Source organism: Pongo pygmaeus, chromosome 5 (genome assembly GCF_028885625.2).
Source record: "Pongo pygmaeus isolate AG05252 chromosome 5, NHGRI_mPonPyg2-v2.0_pri, whole genome shotgun sequence".
In the NCBI taxonomy this organism is placed as follows: Eukaryota; Metazoa; Chordata; class Mammalia; order Primates; family Hominidae; genus Pongo; species Pongo pygmaeus.
This window is the reverse complement of record NC_072378.2, coordinates 121,390,766-121,407,956: the sequence shown is the minus strand read 5'-3', so window position 1 is coordinate 121,407,956 and position 17,191 is coordinate 121,390,766. Positions and strand designations below refer to the sequence as shown.

Sequence of the window (17,191 nt, the reverse complement as noted above, 5' to 3'; positions counted from 1 at the left end):
GCCATTCTCCTGCCTCAGCCTCCTGAGTAGCTGGGACTACAGGCGCCTGCCACCACGCCCGGCTAATCTTTTTGTATTTTTAGTAGAGACGGGGTTTCACCATGTTAGCCAGGATGGTCTTGATCTCCTGACCTCGTGATCCACCCGCCTCGACCTCCCAAAGTGTGGGGATTACAGACGTGAGCCACCGCGCCAGCCTTGACTTTTTAATCATGGCCTTTTTTTCTTGCTGGAATAAGTGGTTTTAATTTGCATTTCCCTGATGATTAGTGATGTTGAACATTTTTTTTCAAATGCTTGTTGGCTGTTTGTATGTTTTGAGAATTCTTTCTTCATGTCCTTTGCCCACTTTTTAATGAGATTATTTTTTGTTTTCTTGCTGATTTCTTTGACTTCTTTGTAGATTCTGGAAATTAGTCCTTTGTTAGACATTGCATAGTTTGTGAATATTTTCTCCCACTTTGGGTTGTGGTTACTCTGCTTATTTCTTTTGCTGTGCAGAAGCTTTTTAGTTTAATTATGTCCCATTTATTTATTTTGGTTTTTGTTGCAATTGCTTTTGGGGTCTTAGTCATGAATTCTTTGCCTAAGCTAATGCCCAGAAGAGTTTTTCCAATGTTACCTTCTATAATTTTTATGATTTTATGAAATCATAATCCAAAGATGGATTAAGTCTTTGATCCATCATGAGTTGATTTTTATATAAGGTGAGAGATGAGGATCTGGTTCTTTCTTCTACATGTGGCTTGCCAGTTTTCCTAGCACCATTTATTAAATAATGTCCTTTCCCCAATTAATGATTTTTTTTTTTATGCTTTGTTGAAGATCAGTTGGCTGTAAGTATTTGGCTTTATTTCTGGGTTCTCTATTCTGTCCCATTGGTCTACATGTCTATTTTTATTTTTTTATTTATTATACGTTAAGTTCTGGGATACATGTGCAGAGTATGCAGGTTTGTTACATACGTATACATGTGCCATGGTGGTTTGCTGCACCCATCAACCCGTCATCTAGGTTGTAATTCCTGCATACATTGGGTATTTGTCCTAATGCTCTCCCTCCCCTGGCTCTCCACCCCGTGAGAGGCCCTGGTGTGTGATATTCTCCTCCCTGTGTCCATGTGTTCTCATCGTTTGACTCCTACTTATGAGTGAGAACATGCAGTGTTCGGTTTTCTGTTCCTGTGTTAGTTTGCTGAGAATGATGGTTTCCAGCTTCATCCATCTCCCTGCAAAGGACATGAACTCATTCGTTTTATGGCTGTATTCCATGGTGTGTATGTGCCACATTTTCTTTATCCAGTCTATCATTGATGGGCATTTGCATTGGTTCCAAGTCTTAGCTATTGTGAACAGTGCTGCAATAAACATATGTGTGCATGTGTCTTTATAGTAGAATGATTCATAATCCTTTGGGTATATACCCAGTAATGGGATTGAGAGGTCAAATGGTATTTCTGGTTCTAGATTCTTGAGGAATCGTCACACTGTCTTCTACAATGGTTGAACTAATTTACACTTCCGCCAACAGTGTAAAATCATCCCTATTTCTCCACATCCTCTCTAGCACCTGTTTTTTCCTGACTTTTTAATGATTGTCATTCTAACTAGCTTGAGATGGTATCTCATTGTGGTTCTGATTTGCATTTCTCTAATGACCAGTGATGATGAACTTTTTTTCATACGTTTCTTGGCCGCATAAATATGTTTCATATGTTTTTTGGCTGTCTTCTTTTGAGAAGTGTCTGTTCATATCCTTTGCCCACTTTTTGATGGGGTTGTTTTTTCTTGTAAATTTCCTTAGGTTGCTTATAGATTCTGGATATTAGACCTTTGTCAGATGGATAGATTGCAAAAATTTTCTCCCATTCTGTAGGTTGCTGTTCACTCTGATGATAGTTTCTTTTGCTTTGCAGTAATTCTGTAGTTTAATTAGATCCCATTTGTCAATTTTGGCTTTTGTTGCAATTGCTTTTGGTGTTTTAGTCATGAAGTTTTTGCCCATGCCTATGTCCTGAACGGTATTGCCTAGGTTTTCTTCTATGGTTTTTATGGTTTTAGGTTTTATGTTTAAGTCTTTAATCCATCTTGAGTTAATTTTTGTATAAGGTGTAAGGGAGGGGTTCAGTTTCAGTTTTCTGCATATTGCTACCAGTTTTCCCAGCACCATTTATTAAGTAGGGAATCCTTTCCCCATTGCTTGTTTTTGTCAGGTTTGTCGAAGATCACATGGTTATGGATATGTGGTGTTATTTCTGAGGCCTCTGTTCTGTTCCATTGATCTATATATCTCTTTTGGTTACTGTAGCCTTGTAGTATAGCTTGAAGTCAGGTAGCATGATGCCTCCAGCTTTGTTCTTTTTGCTTGGGATTGTCTTGGCTAAGTGGGCTCTTTTTTGGTTCCATATGAAATTTAAAGTAGTTTTTTCTAACTCTATGAGGAAAGTCCATGGTAGCTTGATGGGAATAGCATTGAATCAAATAACTTTGGGCAGTATGGCCATTTTCACAGTATTGATTCTTCCTATTCATGAGCATGGAATGTTTTTCCATTTGTTTGTCTCCTCTCTTATTTCCTTGAGTAGTAGTTTGTAGTTCTCCCTGAAGAGGTCCTTCATGTCCCTTGTAAGTTGTATTCCTAGATATTTTATTTTCCTCGTAGCAGTTGTGAATGGGAGTTCACTCATGATTTGACTCTCTCTTATTGGTATATAGGAATGCCTGTGATTTTTGCACATTGATTTTGTATCCTGAGACTTTGCTGAAGTTGCTTATCAGCTTAAAGAGTTTTTGGGCTGAGGTGATGAGGTTTTCTAAATATATAATCATGTCATCTGCAGAGACAATTTGACTTCCTCTCTTTCTATTTGAATACCTTTTATTTCTTTCTCTTGCCTGAATGCTTTGGCCAGAACTTCCAATACTATGTTCAGTAGGAATGGTGAGAGAGACCACCCTTGTCTTTTGCCAGTTTTCAAAAGGAACGCTTCCAGTTTTTGCCCATTTAGTGTGATATTGGCTGTAAGTTTGTCATAAATAGCTCTTATTATTTTGAGATATGTTCCATCAATACCTAGTTCATTGAGAGTTTTTAGCATAAAGCGGTGTTGAATTTTATCGAAGGCTTTTTCTGCATCTATTGAGATAATCATGTGATTTTTGTCATTGGTTCTGTTTATTTGATGGATTACTTTTATTTATTTGCATATGTTGAACCATCCTTGCATCCCAGGGATGAAGCCGACTTGATCATGGTGGATAAGCTTTTTGATATGCTGCTGGATTTCGTTTGTCAGTATTTTATTGAGGATTTTCACATCCATGTTCATCAGGGATATTGGCCTGAAATTTTCATTTTTTATTGTGTTTCTGCCAGGTTTTGGTATCAGGATGATGCTGGCCTCATAAAATGAGTTAGGGAGTAGTCCCTCTATTTCTATTGTTTGGAATATTGCAGAAGGAATGGTACCAGCTTCTCTTTATATCTCTGCTAGTATTCGTACTTGCCTATTTGTATACCAGTACCATGCAGTTTTGGTAACTATAGCCTTGTATAATAATTTGAACGTGGGTAATGAGATGCCTTCAGATTTATTCTTTTTGCTTAGTTTTGCTTTGGCTATGTGGGCTCTTTATTGGCTCCATATGAATTTTGAGATTGTTTTTTCTAGTTTTGTGAAGAATGATGGTGGTATTTTGATGGGAATTGCATTGAATCTGTAGATTGCTTTTGGCAGTATGATCATTTTCATAATATTGATTCTACCAATCTATGAGCATGGGATGTGTTTTCATTTGTTTGTGTCATCTGTGATATGTTTCAGCAGTGTTTTGTAGTGTTTTTTTTGTAGAGCTCTTTACTTCCTTGGTTAAGTGTATTCCTGAAGTTTGTTTTGTTTTGTTTTTGTTTTTTAGCTGTTGTAAAAGGGATTGAGTTTTTAATTTGATTCCCAGCTTGGTTGTTGCTGATGTATAGCAGTGCTACTGATTTGTGTACATTGATTTTGTATCCTGAATCTTGAGTGAATTTATTTATCAGATCTAGGAGCTTTTTGGATGAGTCTTTAGAGTTTTTGAGGTATATGATCATATAATCAGCAGAAAGTGACAGTTTGACTTCCTCTTTTCTAGTTTGGATGCCCTTTATTTCTTTTTCTTGTGTGATTGCTCTGGCTAGAACTTCTAGTGCTATGTCAAATAGAAGTGGTGAAAGTGGGTATCCTTGTCTTTTTTCAGCTCTCAGGGGGAATGCTTTCAATTTTTTCCGATTCTCCATGATGTTGGCTGTGGGTTTGTTCTGTATGGCTTTTATTACTTTGAAGTAAGTCCCGTCTATGCCTATTTTGTTAAGGGTTTTATTCTAAAGGAGTGCTAGATTTTATCACATGCGTTTTTTGTTTTTATTGAGATAATAATATGGGTTTTGTTTTTAATTCCGTTTATGTGATATATCATATTTACTGACTTGTGTGTATGTTAAACCATCCCTACATCATGATCATGATATATTACCTATCTTGATCATGATATATTACCTATTTGATATGTTGTTAGATTTGAGTAGCAAGTATTATTTTGAGGATTTTTTTTGCATCTGTGTTTATCAGAGATATTGGTCTAGTTTTCTTTTTATGTTATGTCGTTTTGTGTTTTGGTATTAGGGTGATACTGGCTTCATAGATTTAGGAAGGATTCTCTCTTTATCTTTTGGAATAGTTTCAGTAGGATTAGTACTATTTCTCTTTGAATGTCTGATAGAATTCAGCTATGAATTTATCTAGTCCTGGACTTTTTTCTGTTGGCAATTTTTTTTTATTACTGATTAAATCTTGTTGCTTGTTATTGGTCTGTTCAGGGTTTCTGTTTCTTCTTAATTTAATCTAGGGTGGTTGTTTATTTCCACAAATTTATTTATCTCCTCTAGATTTTCTAGTTTGTGCACATAAAGGTGTTCATAGTAGCCTTGAATGATATTTTATATTTCTGTGATATTGGCTGTAATAACTCCAGTTTTATTTCTAATTGAGCTTATTTGGATCTGCTCTTTTCTTGGTTAATCTTGCTAATGATTATCAATTTTATCTTTTCAGAAAACTAGCTTTTTCCTTCATTTATCTTTTGTATTTTTTTCTTTCAATTTCATTTAATTCTGTTCTGATCTTGGTTATATCTTTTCTTCTGCTGGGTTTGGGTTTAGTTTGTTCTTGTCTCTCTAATTCCTTGAGGTGTGATGTTAGGTTGTCTACTTGTGCTCTTTCAGACTTTTTGGTGTAGGCATTTAATTCTATGAACTTTCCTTTTAACACTGCTTTTGTTGTATCCCAGGTGTTTTGACAAGTTGTGTCACTATTATCATTCATTTCAAATGATTTTTTAATATCTATGTTGATTTTGTTAAACCATAAATCATTCGAGAAAAGATTGTTTAATTTCCATATATTTGTATAGTTTTGAGGGTTCCTTTTGGAGTTGATTTCCAATTTTATTCCACTGCAGTCTGAGAGAGTACTTGGTATAATTTTGATTTTCTTAAATTTGCTGAGACTTGTTTTGTGGCTTATCATATGGTCTGTCTTGGAGAATGTTCCATGTGCTGATGAACAGAATGTATATTCTGCAGTTGTTGGGTAGAATGTTTTGTAAATATCTGGTAAGTTCATTTGTTGTAGGGTATAGTTTAAGTCCATTTTTTCTTCGTTGACTTTCTGTCTTGATGACCTGTCTAGTGCTGTCAGTGGAGTATTAAAGTCTCCCAATATTACTGTGTTGTCGTCAGTCTCATTTCTTAGGTCTAGTAGTAATGGTTTTATAAATGTGGGAGCTCCAGTGTTAGGTGCATATAAATTTAGGATTTTAATATCTTCCTGTTGTACTAATCCATTATTGTATAATGTCCTTCTTTGTCTTTTTTTTTTTTTTTTTGCTTTAAAGCCTGTTTTATCTGATATAAGAATAGCTACTCCTACTTGCTGTTGGTTTCTATTTGTGTGGAATGTCTTTTTCCACCCCTTTACCTCAAGTTTATGTGAGTCATGTGTTAAGTGAGTCTCTTGAAGACAGCAGATATTTTACTGGTGGTTGTTTATCCATTCTCCTACTCTGTTTCTTTGAAGTGGAGCATTTAGTCCATTTACTTTCAACATTAATATTGAGATGTGAGGTACTTTTTTATTCATCAGGTTAGTTTTTGCCTTGATACTTTTTTTTTCATTGTGTTATGTTTTATAAGCCCTGTGAGATTTATGCCTTTGGAGGTTCTATTTTGGTGTATATCAAGATTTATTTCAAGATTTAGAACTCCTTTTAGCATTTCTTTTAGTGCTTGTTTGGTGGTAGCAAATTTGATTAGCATTTGTTTGTCTGAAAAAGATTTTATCTGTCTTTCATTTATGAAGCTTAGTTTTGCTGGATACAAAATTATTGGCTGACAATTATTTTGCTTAAGGGGGCTACAAATAAGACCCCAATTCCTTCTGGCTTGTAAGGTTTCTACTGAGAAATCTACTGTTAGTCTGATAGGTTTTCTTTTATAGGTTACCTGATGCTTTTGTCTCAGAGCTCTTAAGATTCTGTCCTTCATCTTGACTTTAGATAACCTTATGACTATGTGCCTTGGTGGTGAACTTTTCCCTATGAATTTCCCAGGTGTTCTTTGAGCTTCTTTTCCTCAATTATTCCCTAAAATGAGTTTTCCAAACTTTTGGACTTGTCTTCTGCCCCAGGAACACCAGTTATTCATAGATTTGGCCATTTTACATAATCCCATATTTCTTGGAGAGTTTTTCTTTGTCTGACTGCGTTAATTTGAAAACCTTTTCTTTGAGCTCTCATATTCTTTCTTCTACTTGTTCTAGTCTGTTGTTGAAACTTTCCACTGTATTTTGTATGTCCCTGTGTGTCTTTCATTTCCAGAAATTGTGATTTTTTTTCTTTATTATATCTATTTCTCTGGAAAAGTTTTCTTTAATATACTGGATTGTTTTTTAAATTTCTTTAACTTGTTTTTTGCCTTTCTCTGTTACCTCCTTGAGTAGCTTAATAGTCAACCTTCCGAATTATTTACCTGGCATTTCAGAGATTTCTTCTTGGTTTGGATCCATTGCTGTGGCCTAGTGTGACCTTTTGGGGGTGTTACAGAACCCTTTTATGTCAAATTACCAGAATTACTTTTTTCATTTGGGTAGACTATTTCTTCAACTTGTTTTTGAATTTATTTTTGATTGGATTAAAAAAATTTTTTTTTCTCTTAAGGATCTGACTTTAATGTTTATTGTTCATTTTAGCCTAATTCAATTCTTTGTGCTTTTAGGTTGAAGAGTCGGTGTGATTTCCTTAGTTATAGAGAATCTTTGTGCATTGTCTTTCCCAGATGCTGGTTGTAGTAGTTATATACTTGGTATGTGGGCAAGTTCACTGTCTCCGGCAGGATTGGAATGGCAGGGATCTTCTGAGGCTTATCTCATTCTCCTGTGTTGTACACTTTATTTATTTATTTAATTTTTCTCCAGTATTTTATTTACTGAGGATTTGGGCTTCAGGTCAATAAGAGAGGCACCCCTGGGTATGCACCAGTTGTAGCTAAGGCAAGTGAGTAGACGTAATACCCAATAGTGGTCAGAGGTCCCAGCTGTGATGGCGGTGGCTGGGGGAGCTCTCAATTAGATGTACTGAGGTTTTATTAGGGCAAAGGGCAGGAGCTACCTCAGCTTCCCTCCCAGGCCAGCAGGAAAGCTATCCACCTTACAGCCTCACCACTGTTCCAGTGTTCAGCTATTCAGACCAGACAGACACCTCTTTTCATCTGTGGGAATGTTGATGTTTCAAGTAGGGAGTAATTGTCACTCTCCCTCTTGTGCAGGCCTGAATCTGGGGATGGGGGGAGGGGAGTTTGCTCCTCCCGTGAGGCCGAAGTCACCCTCAATTGTTCTAGGAAGGCTGTCTGTAGGTGCATCCATGCTCTGTTTCCATGAAAGAAGGCTCAGCTGTGTCTGCAGTAATGTACCAGGGGGGACCAAGGACCCCTTCTCCAAGACCATTATCACAGAGGCTGTCTGCCTGTTGGATAGAGAGGTAGACTTTCCTTACTGTGCCCAGCACGGCAATTATGTTTGTGATGTAAGAAATTTCCCACCAGCAGAAAGATCTGGAATTCAAGGCCTGCCATTCAGATTCTTTTATCCCATAGGGTGTTCCCTTGATGTGGTGCTCTCCTCCTTACTCTAAGAATGGGACTTCCTGAGAGCTGGACTGCAGTGATTGTTATTGCTCTTCTGGGTCTAGCCACCCACTAGGGCTGCCAGGCTCCAGGCTGGTGCTGGGAATATCTGCAAAGGATTCAGTGATGTGACCTGTCTTCAAGTCTCCCAGCAGTGGATACCAGCACCTGCTGTGGTAGATGTAGACTCTCTGATTCCTTGGTTGTAGATAGGCTTAATGTGCTGGCTTTCTTGAAGGTGGGTTATAATTGTAGTGATTTGTCATGTGGACAGACTCAGGACTTCTGGCTAGCCAGGGTGTTGCAGGCAGTGGTGTTAGCTGAGGTCCCACAGCCATTTTCTCCTTCCTAGGCACAGTGTTACTCTGCAGTGAGGTGCTGTAATGGCCTGAGTTGGTTGGCCTCCAGCCAGGAAGTGGCACTTGCAAGAAGAGTACCAGCTGTGATAGTAGCAGTGAGTTTTAAGCTTGCTCTAAGTTGGCCAGGACAAGTGTTCTGATTTCTTAGGTGATGGGCAAGGCCATAAAGCTCTGAAAAGTTTATGTCCTTTGTATTAAGCTATATATTCTTTACAATGTATTGGACAATAACTTCTAGAAAGACCTCTCCCACAAGTTGGCTCCCAATGGACCCTGCATTACCCGTATCATATAAATTTAGCATACTGTATTGCCATACCATATTTACTTATTTGTATTCTACATTACATAATATGCTCATATGTATCTTCAGAACTCAGCAGAGCACTTGGCCCAATAAGTAATTTAATAAGTGAGTAGAAAATAAGTGCATGAATAAAAATGAAAAAGTGACAAATCTTAGTAGAGGATTTCAAACTAAAAACACAGCACAGCAGAGGCAGTTATACTCCCCTCTGGAACTTTACCTCAGTGGCCTGAAAACCACCCCCACAGCAGGTCCTGCCTAAGGAGTCTGAGCTCAGATCCTGCCCCCACTTAGTGGTATTTCTCCACCTGCCCTGGTAGCTTAACACAAAGGACATATGTGTACTCTTTCACGTCATATAATGATACAACTTGAAAGTTTTTTGCTTCTGTTTTCTTTGGGAGGAGTCACGTAGACTTCTTTTATTGATTCATTTTCTTTAATGAGTAATGTCTCATTCTGATTTTCTATTTCTACTTGAAGGACTTTTGATTACATTTTCTAAAAAATAACAATACTTTTTTACTTGTATATTTATTTATTATATAAATTTTAAAAAAATATTTGTGTGTGATTTAAAAGTAATTGTTCTCCTGCTGTAATTATTTCCCCTTTTTGGATTCTTAGTATTTTTTGGCCTTTTCTCCGCTTCTTGACCAATTTATTGCATTAGTTTATGCAGACTAGGTTTTGGTCTTGTTAATGCTCGCTTTTCTCCCTCTTTCACTCCCTCGTCTGCCTTTATAGTAGAGGAAAGTAAGTGGAAGGGGATTGAGGATGGATGTTGAGAGAAGCAATCTATATTAACCGCAGCCATGAATATATTTTGATATGTGATACTTCCATTATTAAGCTGTTCTAAATATTTTTGTAATTTCTATTTTCATTTTACTCCTTAATTCATTAAATATTGGAAGTGCGTGTGTGTTTGTTTTTTGGTTTTCAAACATAGTTTATTTTGTTGACTTATATATATATTCTTTTAGAGAACATGGATTTCATGATATGTATGTTTTTAGGTTGGTTGAATTTACTTTGTGACCCATTACAGGGTCAGTTGAAAAAAAAATCTGTCTGCGTGAAAAGACAATATATTCTTCATTGGATGCTGATATTGTTTGTGTGTGTTTGTGTGTGTGTGTTTTGTTACTAAAACTTTTAATATCTCTACTAATATTTTCATATATAATCTCTCACTGTAGGGTAGATTTGTCATGATCCAAAAGTCATGATACCTTGTCTTTTATTTAGGAAAGGAATCTCTTCTCATCAGATTTTTTGCGAACATCCTATTGGACTTTTCATATGGCCACCTCTGGCCAGATGGTGGTTGGTGAAAAAGTGGCTGTAGATGGGGATTGGGTCAGCCAGTCAATATTATCAGTTACACATAGTTTCCCTTCCCCCAACCCTTTTACTTTCTACTGTTCTGAGTAGCAAATTTTGTATTTTTACCCAGCCTCCAAATGTCTCTATATTTTTTATTAGGTGAGTTTAGTTTTTTTACGTTTTTGAGATATTCATATGTTTGGGGTTATTTTCTTATTTTTTGTTTTGTAATTATATTTCTTTGCTTCTCTCCTCTATTGCTTTGTGTTAGATGGATAAAATTTTCATTATTCCTATTTTTTCCTTCTCTGCTGGTTTTGAATTTATAGGTTGTATTTCCGTTTTTTAAAAAGTGGTTATTCCTAAGACGTTAATGTATATATTTATATATTCAAAGAAAGTAAAAAGTAATTAGGTATTTGTGTCATGTTTTCAAATGCAACATGGGTTTTAGCACACTTGGACTAAGCATTGATTCTCTAAACATCCATAATTCCCAGTCTTATCTAGAATTTTGGTTTTATAAATATATGTTGATCTTTCTTATAGAAGTGTTCTGAGAAAAAATATCTTTCCCCAAAAGTAAAATAAATGAACACCTATGAAAATCGAAAAGAGATAATATCTATCACATGCATTTGAAAGCAGAAGACAAATACTTTATAATGAAAAGAAAGTACAGAAATAATGGGGTGTTGAGGTTTGGAGAATTCATGCACAGCAGAATTTTAATAGGAAAATAGAATGAAATTAGTGTGTGGATGAGAGAACCTAGGTATAATAAAAATGCTGACATATGCAGTTAACATTTTTTTCATTCAGTGAAGAGAAATTATAGGTATAGAAAATGTAAGAATAAAAGAATTCACTACCAAAGAAACCATGTTTTTATTTAATTTTAAACCTTGATTGATTAATTTGCAACCGATATGTACTGTGTAACTTTAATTGTAAACAGGGTTAAGCTCAGCTAAGACATACTCTTTGTTTTCAGTTTTTAGTATCTTAAAGAAAGCTCTACCTTTCTTTTACCTATTTCAGTATGGCTTGGGAAGATAATTTGTTAGATGATTTACTACATTTTGCTGCCACCCCCAAAGGATTACTACTTCTTCAAAGAACAGGTGCTATCAATGAATGTGTGACATTTATATTCAACCGATATGCAAAAAAATTACAGGTATGAATTACCATCTGCCACAGGTAAAGGGAATTTTTGTGGTTTTAAAAGCCATTAAGAACATCATTCTGTTTTCTGTGTATGAAGAAGTTATTAAGCCTCTATTAAAAGACCATATAGCATTGTAATAGTCAACTTGATTTTTTTTAAGGAAAACATTAGAGAGTTCATATTAGTGTCTGTGGTTGTATTTACAGAATTGCAAACAACCAGATGGAATTGAAGAATGCAGTTAATTATCGTATGTTTTATAATTATGATATCAAACATCTGGATGTAGTGAAACTGGGCGAATTTCCTAAGGAAATAAACCTATTGAGTCTAAATGTATATGTCAGTGAAGGTTTAGGCCTCACATTTTAAAGGAAACAAAAATATTTGTAGAGGCATTCTATTATTCTACTATTAAATAAATTTACAGTATAATTTAGTCTTTACTCAAACAGTCAAAGGTCAAAGTTCACTGAGTTGTAATCAGCTTTTTTTCTGTCATACTAAATATCCCTAGACTTTTGGGCTTTTTAAGATCTTAGGTATGATTTAAAAATATTTTTCAGAGTTTGTTTTTGCAGTTCTTACCATCTTGAAGGAATGTCTAGTTATCATGCCATGTTTTCTTGCTTTTCATTGCTGTTCCTTATTTATGTTGTTAGGTCAGCAGGCATAAAAAATTTGGCTATGGAGTTTTGGTTACACGAGTGGCATCAACAGCAGCAGGTGGCATTGCACTAAAAAAGTCAGGTAAATGTTTTCTTTTCATTAGAATTATAATTATTTTAAACATAAAATGAGCAAGCCAACTGAAAATTTAACTGGCACAATCAAGTATCCGGATATTTACTCTAAAATTCTTTTTACTAAGTTAGACCTTATGTAAAAGAAAGTTACAGGATTTTCTTTTTGTCTTTCTTTTTCCATGAAATTCCAATAGGGTTTTGTGTTTCTGTGATATATATACAACCTTGTTCTCTTGCCTCGGACCAATGGCAAATAATGAACTCAGGAGAAATGTACTTAATGCTTTAAGAATCTTCCTTCATCTTATAAATCAGAAGAATATCATCTTCTCTCAGTACAGTCCCATCTGATAGGATTATCTAATGCTCATTGTCAGTGGCTTACATATACTTCAAAATTTACACTTATTTACATAACATTTCCTAATTCCCTTTCTCCCTCTTTTCTTCTTGAAAGCATTTGTCTTACCACTTAGCTTTCACATTATCTTTGAAGTTGGCAGTAAGTATGTATTCTTCCCTGTCCATTCGATTTGTAAGAAGTTAAAACATTGGAAATTTAGTATGTCATTTTTTTTTTTTTTTTTTTTTTCGTGAGACAGAGTTTCACTTTTTTCGCCCAGGCTGGAGTGCAATGGCATAGTCTCAGCTCACTGCAACCTCTGCCTCCCGGGTTCAAGCAATTCTCCTGCCTCAGCCTCCCGAGTAGGTGAGATTACAGGCACCCACCACCACGCCTGGCTAATTTTTGTATTTTTGGTAGAGATGGGGTTTCACCGTGTTGGCCAGGCTGATCTTGAACTCTGACCTCAGGTGATCGCCCACCTTGGCCTCCCAGAATGCTAGGATTACAAGTGTGAACCATCGCACCTGGCCAATATGTCTTATATTAAGGTTATCTGAGCTCTGAACAATATATAATCCCTGATAGAGATGCTATGACAATATTTTTTTCAAGGCTTAGAGTTGAATTATAACATGAGTGATCACTACTGATTCTCTCTTTAAATACAAATATTTTTCCTATAGTATATTTTAAATTTATTTTTTGGCTGAACTAATTTGGACTACTTGTATGAAACATGTTTCTTGGTAAAAAAAAAAAAAAAAAAAAAAAAAATTGTCCTAAACTGAACCACTAATTTTTTTTCTTCTACTTAGAATAAAATTCATGTAGTACAGTATTCAGAGCACATTAACTGAAGTATTTGGAGACTAGATTTAATCTCAGATCTCACCCTTGGTAAAATCATTAAGCTTCTGAGCATCAGAGTCTCAAACTTTTCATGAGAGGGGTAAGTGTAGTTTTCAAAGGACAGAAGGAGGAAGACTACGGTTTCTTGAGCTTCTCCGATGTTTTAGGTACTATTTTAGGAACTTCACATGTATTGTCCTGTTGATACTTCATGGCAACCTTGGATTATGGCATGATTATTTCAATTTTCAAATGGGGGAACTAAGGCTCCAAGAAGTCACAGGATTTTTGCAAGGATGAACAGCTAATAAACTGGCATATTTGGAATTTAAACTCTAATATTCTTGATTTTAGAGCCCATGTTTTTTTCCTCTCATACCAGAAGACCCTTTCTGATTGAATATTGTTGTTATGAACTTACTTATTTTATGATTCAATGTTGTGTTTGACACTTTTCCACATGATTTTTCTACCTGATTTTTTAATAGACTAATTTGAGAATCGGGTTTTATATTCATTTTCATTTAGTTGTATAATATGACTCATAAGAATTTAAAGACTGGGTTGAAGCAAAAGTTGTATGAAATGCAGAATTGTTCTTAGTGTATGGAATTACAAAAAAAAAATTAGTTATATTGGAATAAGGGTGCATACACTCTTTGGATGCCTACCTGGCCTCCTGTTACCTCTTTCTCTCCTCCCCTCACCTCTGAAAAACACAGCCTGATTTCAGACTGCCTTACTTTGCTGGCTGATTTGCAAAGCAAAGTATAAACCTTATTATGTTTCAGAAAACATGCTCAGAGAAGTTATTGGCCAAAGTGAAGAAGCTGGGACTCAAAATTCAGCAGTCTTCCAGGGAAATTGTGTCTCAGAATTTAGTTATTACAGAGTTTTATGATAGTGAAGTATCATAAAAGTATATTAACAATAGCAGATATAATTTCTACCAAGAAGAGATTATTTCTTATGTAAGATGCAAGTATGTGTCTTTTGTCAGAGTAGACCAGATTCATCAGAGGGATCATCATATCTTTCCTTCATAATCCAAAGAAATATTATGCTATAAATGACTTGAAGTAATAATTCTTTTTAGGGTTTATTAATGAACTTATAACTGAATTATGGTCCAATCTGGAATATGGAAGAGATGATGTTAGGGTAACCCATCCCAGAACTACTCCAGTGGATCCTATTGACCGAAGCTGTCAGAAGGTAAGAAGTTATTTGACTAATAATACACAGATTTGAAAAGTATTTCACAGAAATGAATTCATTCATACTTTATCCATATTTGGTTACAACCAGCAGACTTTTTAATATATTTATTTCTCCTCTTTTTAATTTTCAAACTATTATTTTTTATTTTCAAAATAAGTTTAGCAAATAATAGAAATCCCAGTGTTTTGTGGAAATAATATTTTGCAAGAATTATTATTATTATTATTGTTATTTTTGAGATGGAGTTTCGCTCTTATTGCCCAGGCTGGAGTGCAATGGCGTGATCTCAGCTCACCACAACCTCTGCCTCCCGGGTTCAAGCAATGCTCCTGCCTCAGCCTCCCAAGTAGCTGAGATTACAGGCGCACACCACCACGCCTGGCTAATTTTTGTATTTTTAGTAGAGACGGGGTTTCACCATGTTGGTTAGGCTGGTCTTGAACTCCTGACCTCGTGATCCGCCTGCCTCGGCCTCCCAAAGTGCTGGGATTACAGGCATGAACCACCATGCCCGGCCGCAAGAATTATTTTCTTTTACTTTATGTTTATTAAAGTTTTTCTCCCTTAATGAAGAGTAATAATGTACCAGACATGTTACAAAAAAAAAAACCCAAATCACTGGAATAAAGAAAAACCAACCAACCAATGAATATAAAAATCCAAGAAATGTTTTGCCCTATAGCTTGAATCTAATAGAAAATTGTCAGGAATATTTGAAGGAAGTACAGACAGAGAGAAGATGCTATCATTTAGAGTAAGGTCACAAAATTTTTGAAATTAGTCACCCAGTGTTCTATCATAATTCAATGGCTTTTTACATTTAACACATTCTCCAAAGTTCACTAAAATGAAGTGATGGTTCCTAACTTTGATTGTATGGTAGCGTAGACAATTTTTATTCAAAAGGTGTCATAAGATTGCTTAAAAAGCAAAACACTCCAGTGTTTCAGAAGTTTCTCTCTCTGGACTAATTCACTTCCATAGAAAACAAAAATTCTGGAAAAAATAAGTTAAAAATCAAGTAGCTAAAAGCATTGGAATGACCAAAAATAGGCAGAAAATAGAGGGAAGTTAATGTATGGATGAATAGAGTGGTATTTCTTGAGATTCTGGATTTAACAGATTTTTGCTTAAGGTCAAAAATTTGTGCTCCACTGATAGAAATCCACAATCTGAAATGCTTGAAGAACCAGAATAGAAAGCTTAGGACTACACAGCAGGTGGAAAATTAAAGGGGGTCCCTGGAAAATAGACCCACAGAGGGGACACTCCAAACTCTGTGTATATACTTTGCCCAGAAATGTGACTAATCACTCAACTATGCCTGTGAACTATAAAGAAATATCAGATGCTACCTATCATAGGTGTTAGAGAGTTCAGTTTGAATCTGGCCAATGTAACTGCTAAATTTTTTTTTTAATGTACTCTTTGTCAGGGAGTATAATAGAATCCAGGATCTCTATGGCATATCTCACAATGTATGGGATACAATCCAAAATCAGTAGACATATGAAGGAAAACAGAAATATGATTCATTCTTGAGAAGAAGGCAACGAATACAGATTGATTGTGAAATGAAGAATTTAGGATTTTAAAGCAGTTATTATAAATAGAATATAAAGGAAAATATCCTTATAATGAATAAACAAATTAGAAATCACAGTAGAGAAATAAAACTATGCAAAAGAACCAGATAGCCATTCTAGAATTAAAAAAAACTTACATGAAATAAAAATTTTACATGGTCTTCACAGATTTAAACATGATAGAAGAAGTAGTGAACTTGAATCAGATCAATAGAAATTATACAGTCTGAAGAGCAGAGAATGAAATAAAAGAAAAACTTCAGTGATTTGTGAGACCATGTCAAAATGTTTAACATGGATGTAATTGGAATATCAGAAATACATTTGACTAAATAATAGTGGAAAATCTTCAAATTTATTGACAAATAGAAATTTATAAATAACAAACTTAGTAAATTTCAAAGAGAATTTATGTAGAGAATGAAAATAAAAAGGAAACTACACTAAGGCTCATCATAGACAAACTGCTAAAAACCAAAGATAAAGAGAAAATTTTGAAAGAAGCTTAGGAAAATCACACATTACATATAAGAGATTAGCAGAAAAATTTTTCATATCTCATTACAACAGTGGAAGCCAGGAGGCAGTAGAGCATCTTAAATGTGCTAAATGGAAAAGTAAACGGAAGCAGTCAATTTAGAATTCTACGTATAGTTAAAATATACTCCAGTAATGAAAGTGAAAGAAATTTTAAAATAAACAAAGGCTAAGAAAATATTTGTCAGCAGACCTGCCTTTCAAATAATGATGAAGAAAATTCTTCATGTTGAAAGACAGTGCTATCAGATGGATAGCTGGATTTTCAGGATGGAAAAAGGGAATTGCAAATAGGTAAGTGAGTATAGAAGCCTATTATTTTTCCTTTTAACTTGTTTTAAATACATATGATTGGTTTTTTAAAACAAAATTATGATACATAGTGGGGTTTATTTTGTACTTAGAAATAAAATCTTACATAGGATAACTGTAGCATAAAGGACAGGGGAATTGTATAATGGTAAATCAATCTGTATGGTTCAACTTCCTCACATTTTATATAAAATGGCACAATATTCCTAATCCC

General features: G+C 35.1%; 1 protein-coding gene across 7 annotated transcripts in view; it reads left to right on the top strand.

Annotated features, from left to right (window-relative positions):
• The window catches only part of TBC1D32 (TBC1 domain family member 32), a 261,936-nt gene that overhangs the window by 87,425 nt on the left and 157,320 nt on the right, over positions 1–17,191 (top strand). For all 7 annotated transcript variants that reach the window (XM_063666543.1, XM_054492124.2, XM_063666541.1 and 4 more), the window contains 3 exons: positions 11,251–11,389; positions 12,043–12,130; positions 14,418–14,536. In XM_063666543.1, the coding sequence (XP_063522613.1) occupies positions 11,251–11,389; positions 12,043–12,130; positions 14,418–14,536 (346 nt within the window). The remainder of the gene's footprint in view (positions 1–11,250; positions 11,390–12,042; positions 12,131–14,417; positions 14,537–17,191) is intronic.